Here is a 15,260-nt window from a genome sequence, read left to right as displayed (position 1 = left end):
CTTCACGTGCTAATGTATCAGCTAGTATTGTCAATCCCCTCAAGTAAAATAAACAAAAATTTTTAATAGCTGTCCTTGGAAATTAATAGAATGAGATGAAAATGTGTCAGATGATGACTACTCCTATAGTATTTTTCTGGTTTGCTGCTGAGAAGGTGATCAGCTGCCACGTCCTGGATTGCAGCCGACCTCTCTCACCCAGGACATGAACACTTTCAGCCTCCACCTGCACCCTTTACTGTACATAGTCTGTACTATGACTCGATTTTAATTTTGTCCCTCGTGTGCACAATGCAAATAGTCCTTAATTTCTTCATGTTCATGTTTGTACTTTTTCTGCTGCGGCACCACCTGCCAACACAAGTCAAATTCCTGGATCTGCAAAGAGCTCTCTACAGGACCTGGCAATAAAGCTCTTTCTGATTCTGATTTGTAAAATTTTAAAATACAAATAAATTGAAAACCAGAGTCAAAATTCACATTTTTTATTTACATAGCAATGCTACAGTAGATGTACCTGTACACACTTTTTCAAGGTACATAATAGGTATGTCACTAACTTCAGGGAATGAGATAATAATGTCTAGTTTTTAATACACAGTGGAAGATGCCCTAATGGTGTCGGAAATATTGTATATTTATGTCTGTGACAATTAATTTTAGAATTATTTAAAAAAATTAGAATGACCCTAAAATCAAAGGCCTGTATGGGATCAGTATGACATATTTCCGACAGCAAGTGAAGGCATCATTCCTTCTCTCAACTCAACTCAAACTACAACTTGAACAGAACAAAGCACATCCGTACACGCACCATTCACTCTGCTCCTTATCGACACCAGGTCCATGTCTGCAGACCTTTTACATTTTTACATTTATAAAACAAACGCGTTAAAGCGGTCGCAGGAAGTGACGTCACAACACACGCTCCTTTTGTCTGACGGCCTTATCCGGAGGAAGTGAAGCTCAGGCGAGGCGACTGCTTAACTGGAGGAAAAAAAATCTAAAAAAAAAAAAAAAAAAACAAGAGGAAAAAAAAACTTCAGTTGCTTGCAAGAATTCGGACACATTTGGAAAGTGTGTCAAACCAGCCCGGTCCGCAGGAGTTCCGGGGAGCAGACGGATCCGTCGGTACCGGTAAACGCCGCTGATCTCCATGCACTGGCTCGTATTTTGGACAGATTTGCATGACTCTGCTGCCGCCTCTCCGCCCGTTTCCACAGCCGGAAGTCTGTGAGGATGGTCTATTGTTTTTTTTGTCGTCGCCACAGTTTTTTTCATCTTTTTTTTTTTTTTTGCTTGTTATTTTTCCAAACGAGAGGGCACTGCTGACACGCCGAGCTCTAAGTCCCTGTACGTGGATCAGCAGGTCGGGCCTGCGAGGGGCCGGAGCGGAGTCCTGCTCCGCAGCCGCGTCTTGTTTTCAACATTACATGTCTGCTTTGTGGCGTGCGATGAAACTCTAATGATTTTAGCCGCTGTCTTTGCTTCGCAACACTGACGATCTGCTCTACGGGCGTAATGTCTGACACACACGGGGCCTGTTCACTGTACAATTAAAGCTCTATAACCCCATTAGCAGCCAGTCTACAGCTTCTATCTCCTTTTTATTTAACTTTGTTGAACACGGGTCCGCTCCTTCAGGGGCCGTGAAAAACACCGTGTGACAGTTAATTAGTGGTCATTTGATTAGTTCGCGTCCTGGGATGTGACAGAAGGAAGAGTGCCCATGGAAATAGATTCCTCAGCGCTGTGCCCAGCTTCACTCTGTGCAACCAGAAACACCTGTTCTGCTGCTGCTAACTGGGACGTGTGATCATATCTGCTGTTCATATAGACCCATTGTGACTTAGACTTTAAAACATGACCTCTACTGTCTGCATTCACTATATTCACATGTCTGGTGTCTCGGCAAAGCTTTACCTGAACATCAAGCACGGTTAAGAGCATAGTATTAATAAGGAGAATAACTGAGGTGTTGGAAATTACACATGTACGACTATATACTGGTTTTCACAAGGCCACGTAAACAAATCAAATGTGAGAAAATCTTAATTTGCTCCCAGATTCTCTAGTTCATTTGTTTTTTTAGTATAGTTCCAGATGTCTTGGCACAGAATAAGTCCAGGTTGTGTAATTTTGCTTTGTGTCATTGCAGAAATGATGGAAGATTCTCATTTTAACTCGTCGTATTTCTGGTCTCCCGTCCAGACTGTGCCAGCGCAGGTAAGGGTGAAGTTTCATCACCAGTTCAGGCTTAAATGTGTTTAGTGAAGACAGGAAATCAAAACGTGGTTAATAAAATAAAAGCCTCCTTTTTTGTCTTTATAGCAGATTGAAAATGCAATGTTCCTGAACAAGGTGAAAGAACAGCCGGAAAAGACTACGTCCTTCTCTGCTACCTCTGCACCCCACTATCAAACCGCTCTGCTCACCATCCCCGCGCCTGGGGCCAAGACTGATGGAGGTGGGCCCGCTGGTAACGCAGCACACCTCCACCCTCCTCACAGCACCCAGAACATCACAGTCCTGCCCGTTCCCTCCACGGGCATCATGACTGCAGGTGAGCCGGTTTCTGCTTGGAAAACCCCTTGGATCCTTCTTAGTTGTAATTAAGCACTGTTTAAAAGTAGGCTAATGTAATGCAATCATGATTACAAAGATTTTGTTCACGGCTAAAGACTCTCTGTCTTCTTCTTTGCAGCAGGTCTGGTCATCACAACTCCACAGGGAACTTTAGTTTCTCCCACCTCCTCTCAGTCGTTTGTGTCTGGCCATCCAGCCACCACCATGATCGTTTCAGCGCTCCATTCCCAAGGTGACACCCACGCGAGTGCACACAACTCATTATCACAATCAGTATAGCCTTAACACATGTTTCTCTACAAGTTAGAACTTCTCCCACAAGTTCTAATGTAATTATTAGTTATTGTGTGAAATTGCTAAAATCAGATTTCCTCTAAGTCCTGGGTTATTATCTGATATCAGTCGTGACAGTCAAATAAATTAAAGGCTTTGAACTGAAGCAAAACAGTAGTCACTCAGAATGTCTCATCATTAATAAAGCAATTACAGGAGAAAAATTTTAATTTCTCCAATCTGCGTGGTTGCTGCCTTTTTTACGGATACAAAAGAAGAGAAACAGAACAATTTAAAGTCTCATGAGAGCACCAGCCTGAGGTAAAAATAGACATTTAATGTTGTTTGCTGATTTGGACCAACGTGGGACCTGTCCTGTTCCTGAAGCAGAGGCAGAAAATAAAATTAGACTTCTTCGCGAGGCAGCATTAAGAGCGTACTAGAGTTTCAAACTCATCTGAGTACTTTGCTTCAAACTTGTATTGATCTCAGAGGTACAAAGCCACAGCATCAAATAATGAGCAGCCAATAATTAAAGCTCTAATTCCAGCTGAGCCAGAAACATATGTTTCCACATCCTAAATTTTTGTGACGCGGGAGTTGCTGTCCCTGCTTTCCTATAGAATACTGATATACTTGTACATTTTATTTTAGACACTTCTTGTGTCAGTGGAATCTGACTTTATTCAGTGTCTTGGAGCTTGTGCTCAGTTCATCACTGTTATTTTGCTGCTGTTGATGCGTTTACAGACAGAAAAGAAGGCGATGGGGCGCCGCATGTGGTGGTGATGCCGGCGCCCTCGAAACGGGGCCGCAAGAAAAAGACCACCGTGACCCGAGTGGCTCCTGGAGGCGGACCCGGAAGCGAAACGCTAATACTGGCTCACCTGACCACCGCCGGCCAGGTGAGAAATAGCAGATAAAGGATTGATGCAGCAAACCCGAGCGCCAGGCACTGAGTGTGCGCTTCTCGCCAGGTGGGCTCGCTGCAGCATCACGCTGGCGACCCGTACGACTTGTCGAACGAGGACGAGGACCACGGCGCGAAGGACAGCACGAAGACGTACAGGTACGGCGCGAGGGAGGCTGCGCCCGACGCCCCCCCTCCTCGCTCTAGCTGTCGGAATGCGAGCGCACCTGTTTCCTCTGTGTGCTGCCTAGAGACGCTCGGCTTTCGTAGACGCACTAGGCGCCGCTAGACACCAGCAGCTGACACACACAGAGCTCGGTGCATGCTGTGGCAGAACACAGGCCTTGTTATAGACACTTGATTTCCTCTCATTGTATGTAGGATACAAATATATGAGTGCTTCCTGTTTTCTCTGCCTCTGCACACTGGATGTGAAGCGGTCTGCTGCTGTCCCCTTTGTCTTTAAACAGCATGGTCCTTCAGTTGTGATCTCTCCAGCTCTTTTTCTTTCACTTTTTTTAGAATATCTCTGTACCTTACCCTGTCGTTTTCACTGATTTCTCCTTTGACATCTTTCCCTTTGTTTACGTCTCACTGTTTTTTTTTTTCTTGCTTTATTTTTTTTTTATTCTCTACCATGTTATTTATCTGTACGGATCGTTGCTTCCTTTTCCTTTCTCCTTCCATCACTGTCCTAATTTTCCCTTATCCCGTCTTCTCTCGTTGTCCGTGTCCGTGTCCTCTTTCCTTTTTGTTCCTCCATCCCGGCCTCCCATTTCTGTGTCTCTCCGCCTGTAGGTGCCGGATGTGTGCGGCGACCTTCTTCAGTAAGTCTGACATGCAGATCCACTCCAAGTCGCACACAGAGGCCAAACCTCACAAGTGTCCTCACTGCGCCAAGTCATTCGCCAACTCCAGCTACCTGGCCCAGCACATCCGCATCCACAGTGGAGCCAAGCCTTACACCTGCTCCTACTGCCAGAAATCTTTCAGGCAGCTCAGTCATTTACAGCAGCACACACGGTACTGCAGACCACCCCTACGTTACCGAGCCCGCACCGTGTTCCCTCTCGTCTTAACTTACCCTGCCAGCCCTGTTTGAAGCCCAAGCGCCTGTCTTCTTCTACCTCCTGAGGAGGACAGTGGAGTCAGATGCATATTGCACTGCCATGTTCATGTTGGCTTGCATGCTACCATTTCCATCCAGGAATGACCTTTTTCTGCAAATTAAAATTCTGATTGGACCTTTCAAGAGGATTATACATAATTTAGACAATAATTGCAATGGCCATTCAGAGTGCATGAGTCTATGCCGTATTCTTAAAATGAAAATATCTGACTTTTTAAAATTTCTGTGTATGCACTGTTCTTGCTTCCTTGTGCACTGTTTGCACTACATCATCTTTTCCTGCTTTACCTGTTTCTTGTTTGCATGTTCTGTCATTTTTTGTTATGTCAGTTACATCACTCTCTCTCTCACACACACACACATACATTTAGACATACTTGCTGACATGAAGACCTTTAGACAGGCTTTACTTTCATTGTGCTTCCCTATTTAACCCATTGTGTTCTTGTATTGCTTCTCATTTTCTTTCTGGTAAAGCGTAATGGAAATCCTCTGCTGCCATGTTCTGCTTTCATGAGCCTTTCATTTCAAACTAGCCCTTTATTGTAGATAAGTGGGCTTATATAATACATTACAATAACTGTATAGATATTATTTTCCAGTGTATTTATTTAGTATGAGATAGTAAGTTAAAATGTTTAAATCTGAACTTTCACGTGTGTTTTTAAATCTTTTGTTGCTCCATCTTCGATTGTTAGCAAAACATTTGGTGTGCGTGCGTGTGCATGCGTGTGTGCGTGTGTATGTACATTACTGCGCCTTTACTGTCTACAATTGAATTTCCTTCTCTCTCTCACCTTTCTGTCTGTCCTTGCTAGGAATCACACAGAGTCGAAGCCTCACAAGTGTCCCCATTGTACCAAGTCATTTGCCAACTCTAGCTACCTTGCCCAACATGTGCGCATCCACACTGGAGTGAAACCCTACTCCTGCTCCTTCTGCAATAAGTGCTTCAGACAGCTCAGTCACCTCCAGCAACACAACAGGTAAGTGAAGCACAGAGTTTGGGTTTCAGGTCATGTAAGGTCAGCGCGTGCGTACATGTATGTGTTTGCTTGTGTTTTAATGCAGGATTCACACCGGTGATCGGCCCTACAAGTGCACCCATCCGGGATGTGAGAAATCTTTTACGCAACTCTCAAATTTACAGGTGTGAAAGAATTTACTTATCCTCTAAAACACTATATCCCACCAAAATTATTTGATTTTACTACAGAGCACTTTACTGTACCGTGACAGCTTTTTCAATGTTTTTTTCCACCCATTAATTATTCTTCACAGTCCCATCGGCGCCAACACAACAAGGACAAACCATACAAGTGTACCAACTGCAATAAAGGATACATTGATGCAGCAAGCCTGGAGGTGCACATGTCCACACATACTGTTAAACACGCCAGGATCTACTCGTGTGGTCTCTGCAACCGCACTTACACCTCAGTAAGACAAATGTCCATTTCTGAAGAGCATTTCTACATGAAACACTGAGAATCGCCTCACTGGCATCAGACACCTGGCAGCTACTTTACACCGTGTAGTCATGTATCCACTGTTTCCCCTCTACCTATCCTCCCTTCAGGAGACGTATCTGGTGAAACACATGGAGAAACACAACCCAGACCAGCTGACTGCAGCGGCAGTCGTAGGAGCACAGGTGGCCCAACAGAACCAGAACCAAAGCCAGGCCCAGGGCCAGGCTGGAGCTCAGAGCCAAGCAGAGAGTGCAGATGGAGGATCGAGCCGACCAGGGGGAGCTGGGAGAGGAGGAGCAGGTGGGGGCCAGCAGGGACAGAGCCAGAGCAACTACCCCCAATCAGAAACCATCTCTTGTCCATTTGACTTGCACCAGTATAAGACAGTGTCTGCCAGTGACATCCAATACAAACCAGTCAGTGTGGCTGACATTACTTCCCACAAGGACCTCTGTCTCACTGTGTCAGCATCCACTATTCAAGTGGAGCACCTCAACTCTTAGTGATGAAAGTTTGAAGTGAACAAAATAAGAAATTTGGGGAAAAGAATAAAAGCAATATTAAGGAGAAACAAGAACTTTGACAAATGATAAAGTGACACAGTATACAACAGATTATAATGTTTTCTGTTCTATGAGTTTGGCCCCTTCTTTCTTTCTGCCTTGTTCGGTTTATTATAATTTTTCTTACTTTAGCTATAGTGTCTAAAGAATATGTGCATATACAGGGTGCAATAACACAGTCCATCACAGTGATGGTTTTATGGTGGGAAGAGAGTCAAAACGGCAGTGCTTCTGTTTACTGCTGTTTTATCACCTCCTGCTCTGCCCTATACATGCAGCTTGGATGTGGCAGGTTATGGTGTCTCTGCTCTTGGAATTGGTAGTTAACTATGAAGGTAAATTTTTATACTTTCATAAAGAGACTTTCAGTTTTTATTCTATGTTATTACCTCTACCTTTTTGTAAAATACATGCCTGCAATTCAGTCTTTTTTTATCCTAAAAGGGATGTAGAGGTAATTTCCTTATCAGGAAAGAAAAACATGCATTGAGTTTATACTGATATGCTACAATTTATAAAGAATGAGTGTTTTAAAGATGTGGGCATCCATGTAATCTATGTAGACCCATTCACAGGCCTTGGCATGACCTTTAATGGAGGGATGAGCCAGTTCATGTTTCATGTAATGTTATTGTAATGCTCTGTGTGTATGTTCCAAATATGTACTTGGTATTATACTTCTACAATAAGAGCATTTTTAATATTTCTTTACAGGCACTGACATATATAAAACCTTTGTTTCTGCCTACAATTCAATAAACTATTTGGAATGTTTCTCATTTTTTTTCAAGTAAGTAGTAGTAAGTAAGTAGCAGTGCCAGATTTTATTTTCATACACTGACTTGTTTCATCCATTTGTTGTTTTTATTCCAGCTCTGTTTGATCAACTGTTTAAGGGCTGTTTTAAATCAAGTTCAAACTTGCATCAGGTTAATGCCTTATATAGACCAAATTAAGTCTGTTTTATTGAATAACTATAATGTTGTTTATCTGCATGATCGTTGTTTAATAATATAATTACTTCATGTGCTACAGTTGCTTCGGAAGACTTAAAAGATTATGACTATAGATTTATGACTAACACAAAACAACGCCATCTAAGCTGCTTAAATACTTTAATAATCATTGGTCATAAATAATGGAGCCCCGGACATTTTTCCAAACATATAGTCATTGTCTGAGTCATTTTAGATCAAATTTTTAAAAATATTTAATAACAAAAGCCAGAAAACTATTAACATTTTAATACTAATATAGAACATTGTTTCATAAAGTACTAAACTAAGGCTCCTGAAAACACCGTGCTGCTTTTGTTTTGGTTTTGATATCAATAGAATGGATAAAACTAGTTTACGTTCAGAAATATTTAAAAAAATGTGCTAATTTGTGAGATGTTTACAAAGTGGACTGTACCAATAGCGAGCACGGGGTTTATAGCAATTTAGGGCGGTATGCTCATAGTACGTAAAAATAATGGTTAATGAATAAAATTGGCAGTTAGGTGTAATTTATGTGGACCACGTGCTAATGCTAATAAACAGCCAAATGTGCAAGAAATAGTTGTGTAAATATCAAAATGTGGTTTCGCCCCCCATTCTCTGCAGTGGATATGGCGTCACTGAAAAGTGTAGGAGTCGAGAAACTTCATCCATGTAAATAACGTCAGTACGAAAGCTGTGTGGCAGGGTTTAAGTGGCGATATACAGATTAATGATTAAGTATTAACCTGCTGGTTTTCAAGCATGCCCCGGAAGAAGCCATTTAGCAACAAACAAAAGAAGAAACAGCTACAAGTTAAACGGGAGAGAAAGAGAGGTAACTACAGCACAGCTGCTAGCGTTGCATGCTAGCGTTAGCAATTAGCTACAGTAGCTAACGGTCGCTGCTTCGCAGCCACACGCAGTGTAGTCACGATCACACCAGCTGCTTGTCTGTGTTAAACTAAATGCTGGTTTTCATTCAGATCACTTATTTAGCCTAGGTCCATAATTTCTACTCGCCTAGTAATAATAAGCAATGTTACCTTTGAACCAAACATGTCACATGCTTATCCATGTCATTACTGCCATTACATGGGCATTTTTATGAGCTTCAGACCTATAAAGTGTGAAATTAAAGGTGGTGAGGTGGTTATTTGCCCACGGGCCGTCGACTGTCAGCTGTGATGGTTCAAAGGTTTACCTGTGCGTTATAAACAGTATTACAAATCAGTCATTGTATTCTCAGTCATGTTTTGGTGAATCCACTGAAATTGTTTAATTGTGACTATATTTTGAAAATGTTATGTTTTTTGTCAATTTAATTTATTAAATGTCTTTACCAACATTCACAAACGAGGACTTTTATAATATTTATACTTTTAATTATACCAAGCTATATTGAGCAGTGTCTTTTACTTATATTTACTAAAATATCCTACAAATTGCACGTCACATTTTTTTTTTATTTGCTCATGTTTGCTTAATCAGTCCTTGTTTATCCTTGTGAAGCTGCCGTAGTTCCCTTTGGATTGAGATGTGGTTGAGGTTACATAATTATCAGAGCAATGTCTGTTAGAATTCACGCAAGGGGATTTGGATTCAAGCCTATTGGTGAAATATGGCTGCATATGATATTCAACCCTGTACATTTTCCATGCTTCAAAGGTGACACGGGTTCTGGACCGAGCAGCCGGAATGCCAGTATCGAAAGAGGAGGGGAACGACAGTCCGATACATCAGACAGTGAGACCACTGATGTTAGAAAAATAAACCAGCAACCCTTTAGCAGAGAAGGCAGATATGACCCCAACCGGTGAGTTTGGCTTTGTTTTATTAAAATTTTTCATAAGACATTATGTGTTCATTGTTTATCATTGAAAGAAAAATGCATGACTTGGAGAACTAGCAGAAAGCTACTAGCAATAAACTGTCTGTTTAGGATTATTAAGAACTGGTATTTTATTTAGGATTTGCTTGATTACTTGTAAGTGATCTAAAACTCATTTAATTGTATAATCTGTAAAATGTTTTTTTTATTTTTAATGTATTGTGATGGAAAATCTATGATGATAAATGTAATAATGCATCCTTCCTCAGGTTCCGACTGCACTTTGAGAAAGAGAGTAAAGAGGATGTGGAAAAGAGGAAGAAGGTGGCCAGAGAAAAGGTGCTGCAGCCAGTCTCAGACAAAGAACTAGAGGTTGACATCAATGACATCTATCCCTCAGAGAAAGGTCTGTCTGGTTTTTAATGCTCCTCAAGTGACTGTCTCAAAATAAGCCAAACAGACGAGCAGAGTAGGTTATTGGAGTGGGTCAATGCTTGATATGCTGAAACTTGATTATTCATGGCTAGGTCTTGGTTTCCCACGACGGCCGCCCTGGAATTATGAGATGACGCGGGAGAGCCTACTTAGGAAAGAGGAGAAATCATACCGAGACTACCTGGATGACCTGCACTCCAGAAACCCCCTGGGCACCCTCAGCCACTTTGAGCACAATCTTGAGGTAAGTAACAAGACTGACAAGATTATTTTGTTAAATGGACCTGGCTTGCCCTGCGATGGACTGGCAATCCGTCCAGGGTGTACCCTGCCTCTCGCCCATAGCCAGCTGGGTTAGGCTTGGAAAATGGATGGATGGATGGATGGATGGATGGATGGATGGAAGGATGGATGGATGGATGGATGGATGGATGGACCTGGCTTCACTTCTCACCTTCTTTTTTTTCTTTTTGTAGACATGGAGGCAGTTGTGGAGAGTGCTGGAGATGTCTGATGTCATTCTGCTTATTGTGGACATCAGGCACCCGGTTAGTAAAAGCCTGTGGAACATCCACCACTAGATGGCGACTTAAGCTCTTTCTTAATACCTTATGCCATGTGTCATCTAACACAATTTTTAAATTGTTAAATGTGATTTATGTATCCTGTAAGTTGATCTTATATTTAGCAGTTTACTTCAGCAATGTCTTTTCTTTAATCAGATGTTAACTTTTTAATGAGATATAAGATTTTTTATATTTATAGCCGTGATCTTGCTCCTGAGCGACAGTGTGACATGTTGCTTACTATGTGGTATCCAGTTAAAACAAATCCAGTTCTTTGATTCTTCCTGTAAACCACCTAGGTGCTGCAGTTCCCTCCAGTCCTCTACCATTATGTCACAGGAGATCTACAAAAGCAGGTGATCCTGGTGTTGAACAAAGCTGACCTATGTCCTCCCCCACTCGTGATTGCGTGGAAGCACTACTTGACCTCTCAGTTCCCCCACCTGCAAATAGTCTGCTTCACCTCTCACCCTGGACAGCCATACAGCACAGGTGAGGAGAGGGAGACTCTCATGGTACAGCAAAGAAGACTATGAAATGAAAAGAACATGCCAGTTAACATATGTCAGCACAATGTTTTCATAATATTCAGCCGTTAGACATGTATAACACTCTATCTGTTGGGTTATAGTGCTCCAGAAGAAGAGGATGAGGAGGAAAGCTGACTGGAGTAAGGCTGGAGGTCCTATAGATATCCTGAAGGCTTGTCAGGACATCACAGCTGGAAGAGGTGGTCATTTATTTGAATTTAAAAAAGGAAATTTATACAGTTTGATTTTCTGTCTGACCTAATTTACCTGTGAATCTGTGTTATTTTGTGCTATTTTGTGTCCATAGTTGACCTGACTAGCTGGGAACAGAAGATCCAGAGAGATGCAGTTGCAGAAAGGCTTGATGGGGATTTGGCAGATGACGCAGCCGATTCAGTGCTGGTGGAGCATCAGAGTGATAGTGCTATGGAGATGAGCAATCCATCAGAGGAACTATACAAAGATGGAGTTCTCACATTGGGATGTATAGGTACATGTAATGCTTCTGTTTTTACAAAACCCTCTGTTGTGATATTTTATTAATCTGATCTGATGATCTGCTCTTTTCTGCAGGCTTTCCAAATGTTGGGAAATCATCCGTAATAAACAGCTTGGTAGGGAGGAAGGTGGTAAGCGTGTCTCGAACCCCAGGCCACACCAAATACTTCCAGACCTACTACCTCACCCCGACAGTCAAACTGTGTGACTGCCCTGGGCTGGTCTTTCCATCCCGTGTCACGAAACAGTTACAGGTACAAATTCAGTTTTGTGGACTTGAAAGATTAAGTGTGTTCACCATCACAAAAAAAAAAAGATTTGTTTTCAATCATTCCTACTTGTCTGTGTTGTTGAATTTCAAGGTTGTTTGATAATGGAAAGATAACTTGGTGAAACTGCCATCAAACAGACCACACAAATTAAACACTGTCATTGTTTCTTCTTGTCTTGTATGTTTGCCTTTAATTCAACGCCCCATAGATTCTGGCAGGGATCTACCCAGTGTCTCAGCTGCAGGAGCCGTACAGCTCAGTGGGTTACTTGTGTGAAAGGACCCCCTTCCTCTCTGTGCTAAAGCTCAAACATCCTAGTTTGCTGGAGAATGAATCCCAACATGTAAATCAAGGGTCTGAAGAGTTCAGCTGGACGGCCTGGGATGTTTGTGAGGGTAAGCTGATTCCTAATGACACAAAGTATCAGCCTTTTTCTTCCTCACTTTTTAAGACGTACAAGTCAAGAATGGTTTGTTTTAAGTAGGTTTACTATTTCATAAAACAAATGTGCGTGTGTGTGTTTTACTATTACTAGCTCTTTTTTGTTCTTTTTTTTAGCATGGGCAGAGAGGAGAGGATATAAAACGGCAAAAGCAGCTCGCAATGATGTTTACCGTGCGGCTAACAGCCTCCTGCGGCTAGCAATTGATGGCAGATTGTGTCTGTGCCTCAGACCACCTGGCTACAGCTGCCTGAGAGGTAAGAGAGGCTTTTCTGTGGCATATTTCAGTTTCAAGTAAATTAAAAAAGTTGACCTCAGGTGGGTAAAATCAATTTGTTTGGGGGATTATTTATGGTCTGCAGAGCATTGGGAAAACCACCCAGACTTGCCAGAGATTATGGCTCTACAAGGAAGGATGACCGAGGAGGTGGCGGGAGACAGGGAGGATGAGGACGATGGAGAGTCGAGCACTGAGCCAGAGGAGGAGAGAGACCGTGATGCAGATGATGACGAGGACGGAGATGATGAAGATGAGGGTTTTGGACATCCAAGGCGCAAGGACAACAAGCCATCCAGCTTTACTGTCAACATGTACGATGTCCTTCGGGAAAACGAGTGTGAGTAACAGCTGAGGAGCAGACAAATGGGAAGAAATACGTAGTTTCGCTTTCCTAAATGTTCTCCTCCTCCACCATAAACCTGCATTCCTTCCTTTGTCCGTATTAACTCATCATGTCCTGCTCTCTATATTAACATGATCTACTGTAATTTATTCATTTACCCTGTTTCCCTATAATAGACATGTATTTCATGCTGTGCCTCTGATCTGCTTATTCTTCAGTGATGCTTCTAGGAATGGCTTGGTTTGGTTTAATCTCTAATTTTGCATGTAGTTCCCTGAGACAAACAAACAAAGTAAGTTCCCTCAGCCTGGAATAATCCTCTGCTTTTCAATCTTCTTTACTGATAAGTGACCTCACAGTTGTCATGCCAAAGTTTAGCAAAGCATGGGAAAACAAATAAGATGCACTGCTGATATGATGTCACTCACTGGAGCAGCCACTTGGCTCTCAGAGCAGCTGAAGATTTAGGACCATGACTTTAAATCTTCTTTATAGACCATACTATGTCTCAACTTTGGTTGATGGGTGTGGGAGGGGATGTGGGAGATTCAAACCCAAATTTCACACACTGTTGCTTTTACCCATATTACAACTCAGAAGTCAATTTCTCTGAACTTGGTTTTGATTTAAGCTAAAGTCCATCTGAGTGTGGTGTAATGTTTGGTGTGGTTCTACACAGTCCATATGGTTCCTAAGTCCTGTATTGCTGGACCAGGTTGTATTAACCTGTAGTGTTTTAACTACTACAAATACGATTCCTAGAAACTGAGTGCAGCATATGGCCACACTCCATTAGCAGGTTTTTATACTGATGAAAGTAGAGTGAGTCTCATTCGATTCAAACTGGTAAAACAGCTGATGGAATATTTTTGGGACACCATTTTGGTTTCTTTATACCACAGATGTAGTTTATTTTAAGCTACGGGCAGCAGTTTTTCTTAAGTCTCATCATTTAGGATCTGGTTAAAAAAAAACAACACTCAGAACATAACTTCTGTAAACGGAGCTGAGCCAGCTGTTTGCCGCTTTATCCTGCTATGCTAAGCTATCTGGTTTCTAGCTATGGCTCAGAAGTGATGTCCAGTTTTTCATTTATTCATGTATTTCCAAGCAACATTTACCAAATTGTTGAGCTGTTTGTTTAACAGCTCTCCATCTGTCCTTCATTATAAATAGCATTGTACACTCCATCTTCATTCTTAACAGCCTCCTGCAGATGTTCAGTCAGCTGTTTCCGTCTTTCTCTTGTAAAAACTGACATTTTAGCTGTTTGGCCAGTCTCTTTGAGTGACGACCTGCTACAAGCCTGAGTGCCGTATTAACTGTGTGCTGTTGTTGGACCTTAGTCATGTGTTGATGGAGGGGACTCTACAGCACAGTGCTGTGTTACCATGTAATGCATCACACTGCAGCCACATGCACTTTCAAATCAAATACTCAACACTACCATGCTGTTGGAAACACAACAGACCTTAGATTGTGTTGATGTGGATTTCTGTTTTTTTTTTTTGGAATTATTTAAACTGGAGAGTGAAGTAAGAAGGTGTGTTCAGGCTATTTGCTGCATTCCTCATTTCATTCCTAGTCTGCCTAAAGGTGAACTGGACTGTTTCTGGATTAAAGGAAAAATAATTCAGTAACTGTGTGAGTGACTGTTTCATTATTTTGTTTTAGGAAATCTGTGTAAGGGTACATTTTCATAGATCGATATAGATCTAGTGCTTTATGGTTGAAATGTCTGGTAATTAGTTTGGGAACTTTCTTATGCGAGTTCCAAAAACAGATAATTAATATGATGAGATTTACTGCCACTAATGATCAGCATCTCTTTACTCACATCTCATTAAAAGTCCTCCCAAAATATGTAATTGGTAAATTTCCAGATGGGCAATGTTTGAAGCAGATAGCATGTGATGAATATGTACCCAACCACTAAATCATCAGAAAGTAATTGAAGTTATTGGCAAACTTAAGCTCTCATTTAAATTTAATTAATTATTTGTAAACTGTGCTGTTTAGTTACATGTTGAACAAATGCCACATCAATGAATGTGGAAACACTTTCTATCTTTAACATGTGTAACAGAATTATACAAAAACGCCCCATGCTAAATGGTTCAGGAGGTAAGATGTACAGATGCTGCAAATACTAG

At 41.7% G+C, this 15,260-nt stretch overlaps 2 protein-coding genes across 7 annotated transcripts; both read left to right on the top strand.

Annotated features, from left to right (window-relative positions):
- Positions 1–510: 510 nt before the first annotated feature.
- On the top strand, positions 511–7,712 carry znf384b (zinc finger protein 384 b). Of its 6 annotated transcripts, none has more exons than XM_029129000.3 (11): positions 511–1,137; positions 2,159–2,226; positions 2,332–2,563; positions 2,708–2,818; positions 3,610–3,764; positions 3,837–3,928; positions 4,568–4,792; positions 5,717–5,884; positions 5,970–6,048; positions 6,180–6,338; positions 6,478–7,712. In XM_029129000.3, exons 2-11 carry the CDS (start codon positions 2,161–2,163, stop codon positions 6,871–6,873), a joined length of 1,683 nt encoding a protein of 560 aa, XP_028984833.1. In that variant the 5' UTR covers positions 511–1,137; positions 2,159–2,160; the 3' UTR covers positions 6,874–7,712. The 6 variants fall into 6 exon arrangements, with proteins under 6 accessions (XP_028984833.1, XP_028984829.1, XP_028984832.1 ...); XM_029128996.3 differs by having other exon boundaries at positions 512–1,137; positions 2,705–2,818; XM_029128999.3 differs by having other exon boundaries at positions 512–1,353; positions 2,705–2,818.
- An 815-nt stretch (positions 7,713–8,527) lies between these two features.
- Positions 8,528–14,747, top strand: gnl1 (guanine nucleotide binding protein-like 1). The gene is made up of 12 exons (XM_029128992.3): positions 8,528–8,748; positions 9,579–9,726; positions 10,011–10,147; positions 10,269–10,420; positions 10,653–10,724; positions 11,042–11,234; positions 11,374–11,472; positions 11,580–11,762; positions 11,846–12,024; positions 12,251–12,437; positions 12,601–12,741; positions 12,847–14,747. Exons 1-12 carry the CDS (start codon positions 8,676–8,678, stop codon positions 13,107–13,109), a joined length of 1,827 nt encoding a protein of 608 aa, XP_028984825.1. The 5' UTR covers positions 8,528–8,675; the 3' UTR covers positions 13,110–14,747.
- The last annotated feature ends 513 nt before the right edge of the window (positions 14,748–15,260 follow it).

This window comes from Betta splendens, chromosome 16 (genome assembly GCF_900634795.4).
Source record: "Betta splendens chromosome 16, fBetSpl5.4, whole genome shotgun sequence".
NCBI lineage: Eukaryota > Metazoa > Chordata > Actinopteri > Anabantiformes > Osphronemidae > Betta > Betta splendens.
This window is presented reverse-complemented; position numbering and strand designations above follow the sequence as displayed.

Coding starts and splice junctions, on each gene's coding strand:
- gnl1 (XM_029128992.3), top strand. CDS start 8,676: ATGCCCCGGAAGAAGCCATTTAGCAACAAACAAAAGAAGAAACAGCTA. Junction 11,235..11,373: donor TGGACAGCCATACAGCACAG/GTGAGGAGAGGG, acceptor GTTGGGTTATAG/TGCTCCAGAAGAAGAGGATG. Junction 11,473..11,579: donor GGACATCACAGCTGGAAGAG/GTGGTCATTTAT, acceptor TTGTGTCCATAG/TTGACCTGACTAGCTGGGAA.
- znf384b (XM_029128996.3), top strand. CDS start 2,161: ATGATGGAAGATTCTCATTTTAACTCGTCGTATTTCTGGTCTCCCGTC. Junction 3,929..4,567: donor GACAGCACGAAGACGTACAG/GTACGGCGCGAG, acceptor CTCCGCCTGTAG/GTGCCGGATGTGTGCGGCGA. Junction 4,793..5,716: donor CATTTACAGCAGCACACACG/GTACTGCAGACC, acceptor TGTCCTTGCTAG/GAATCACACAGAGTCGAAGC.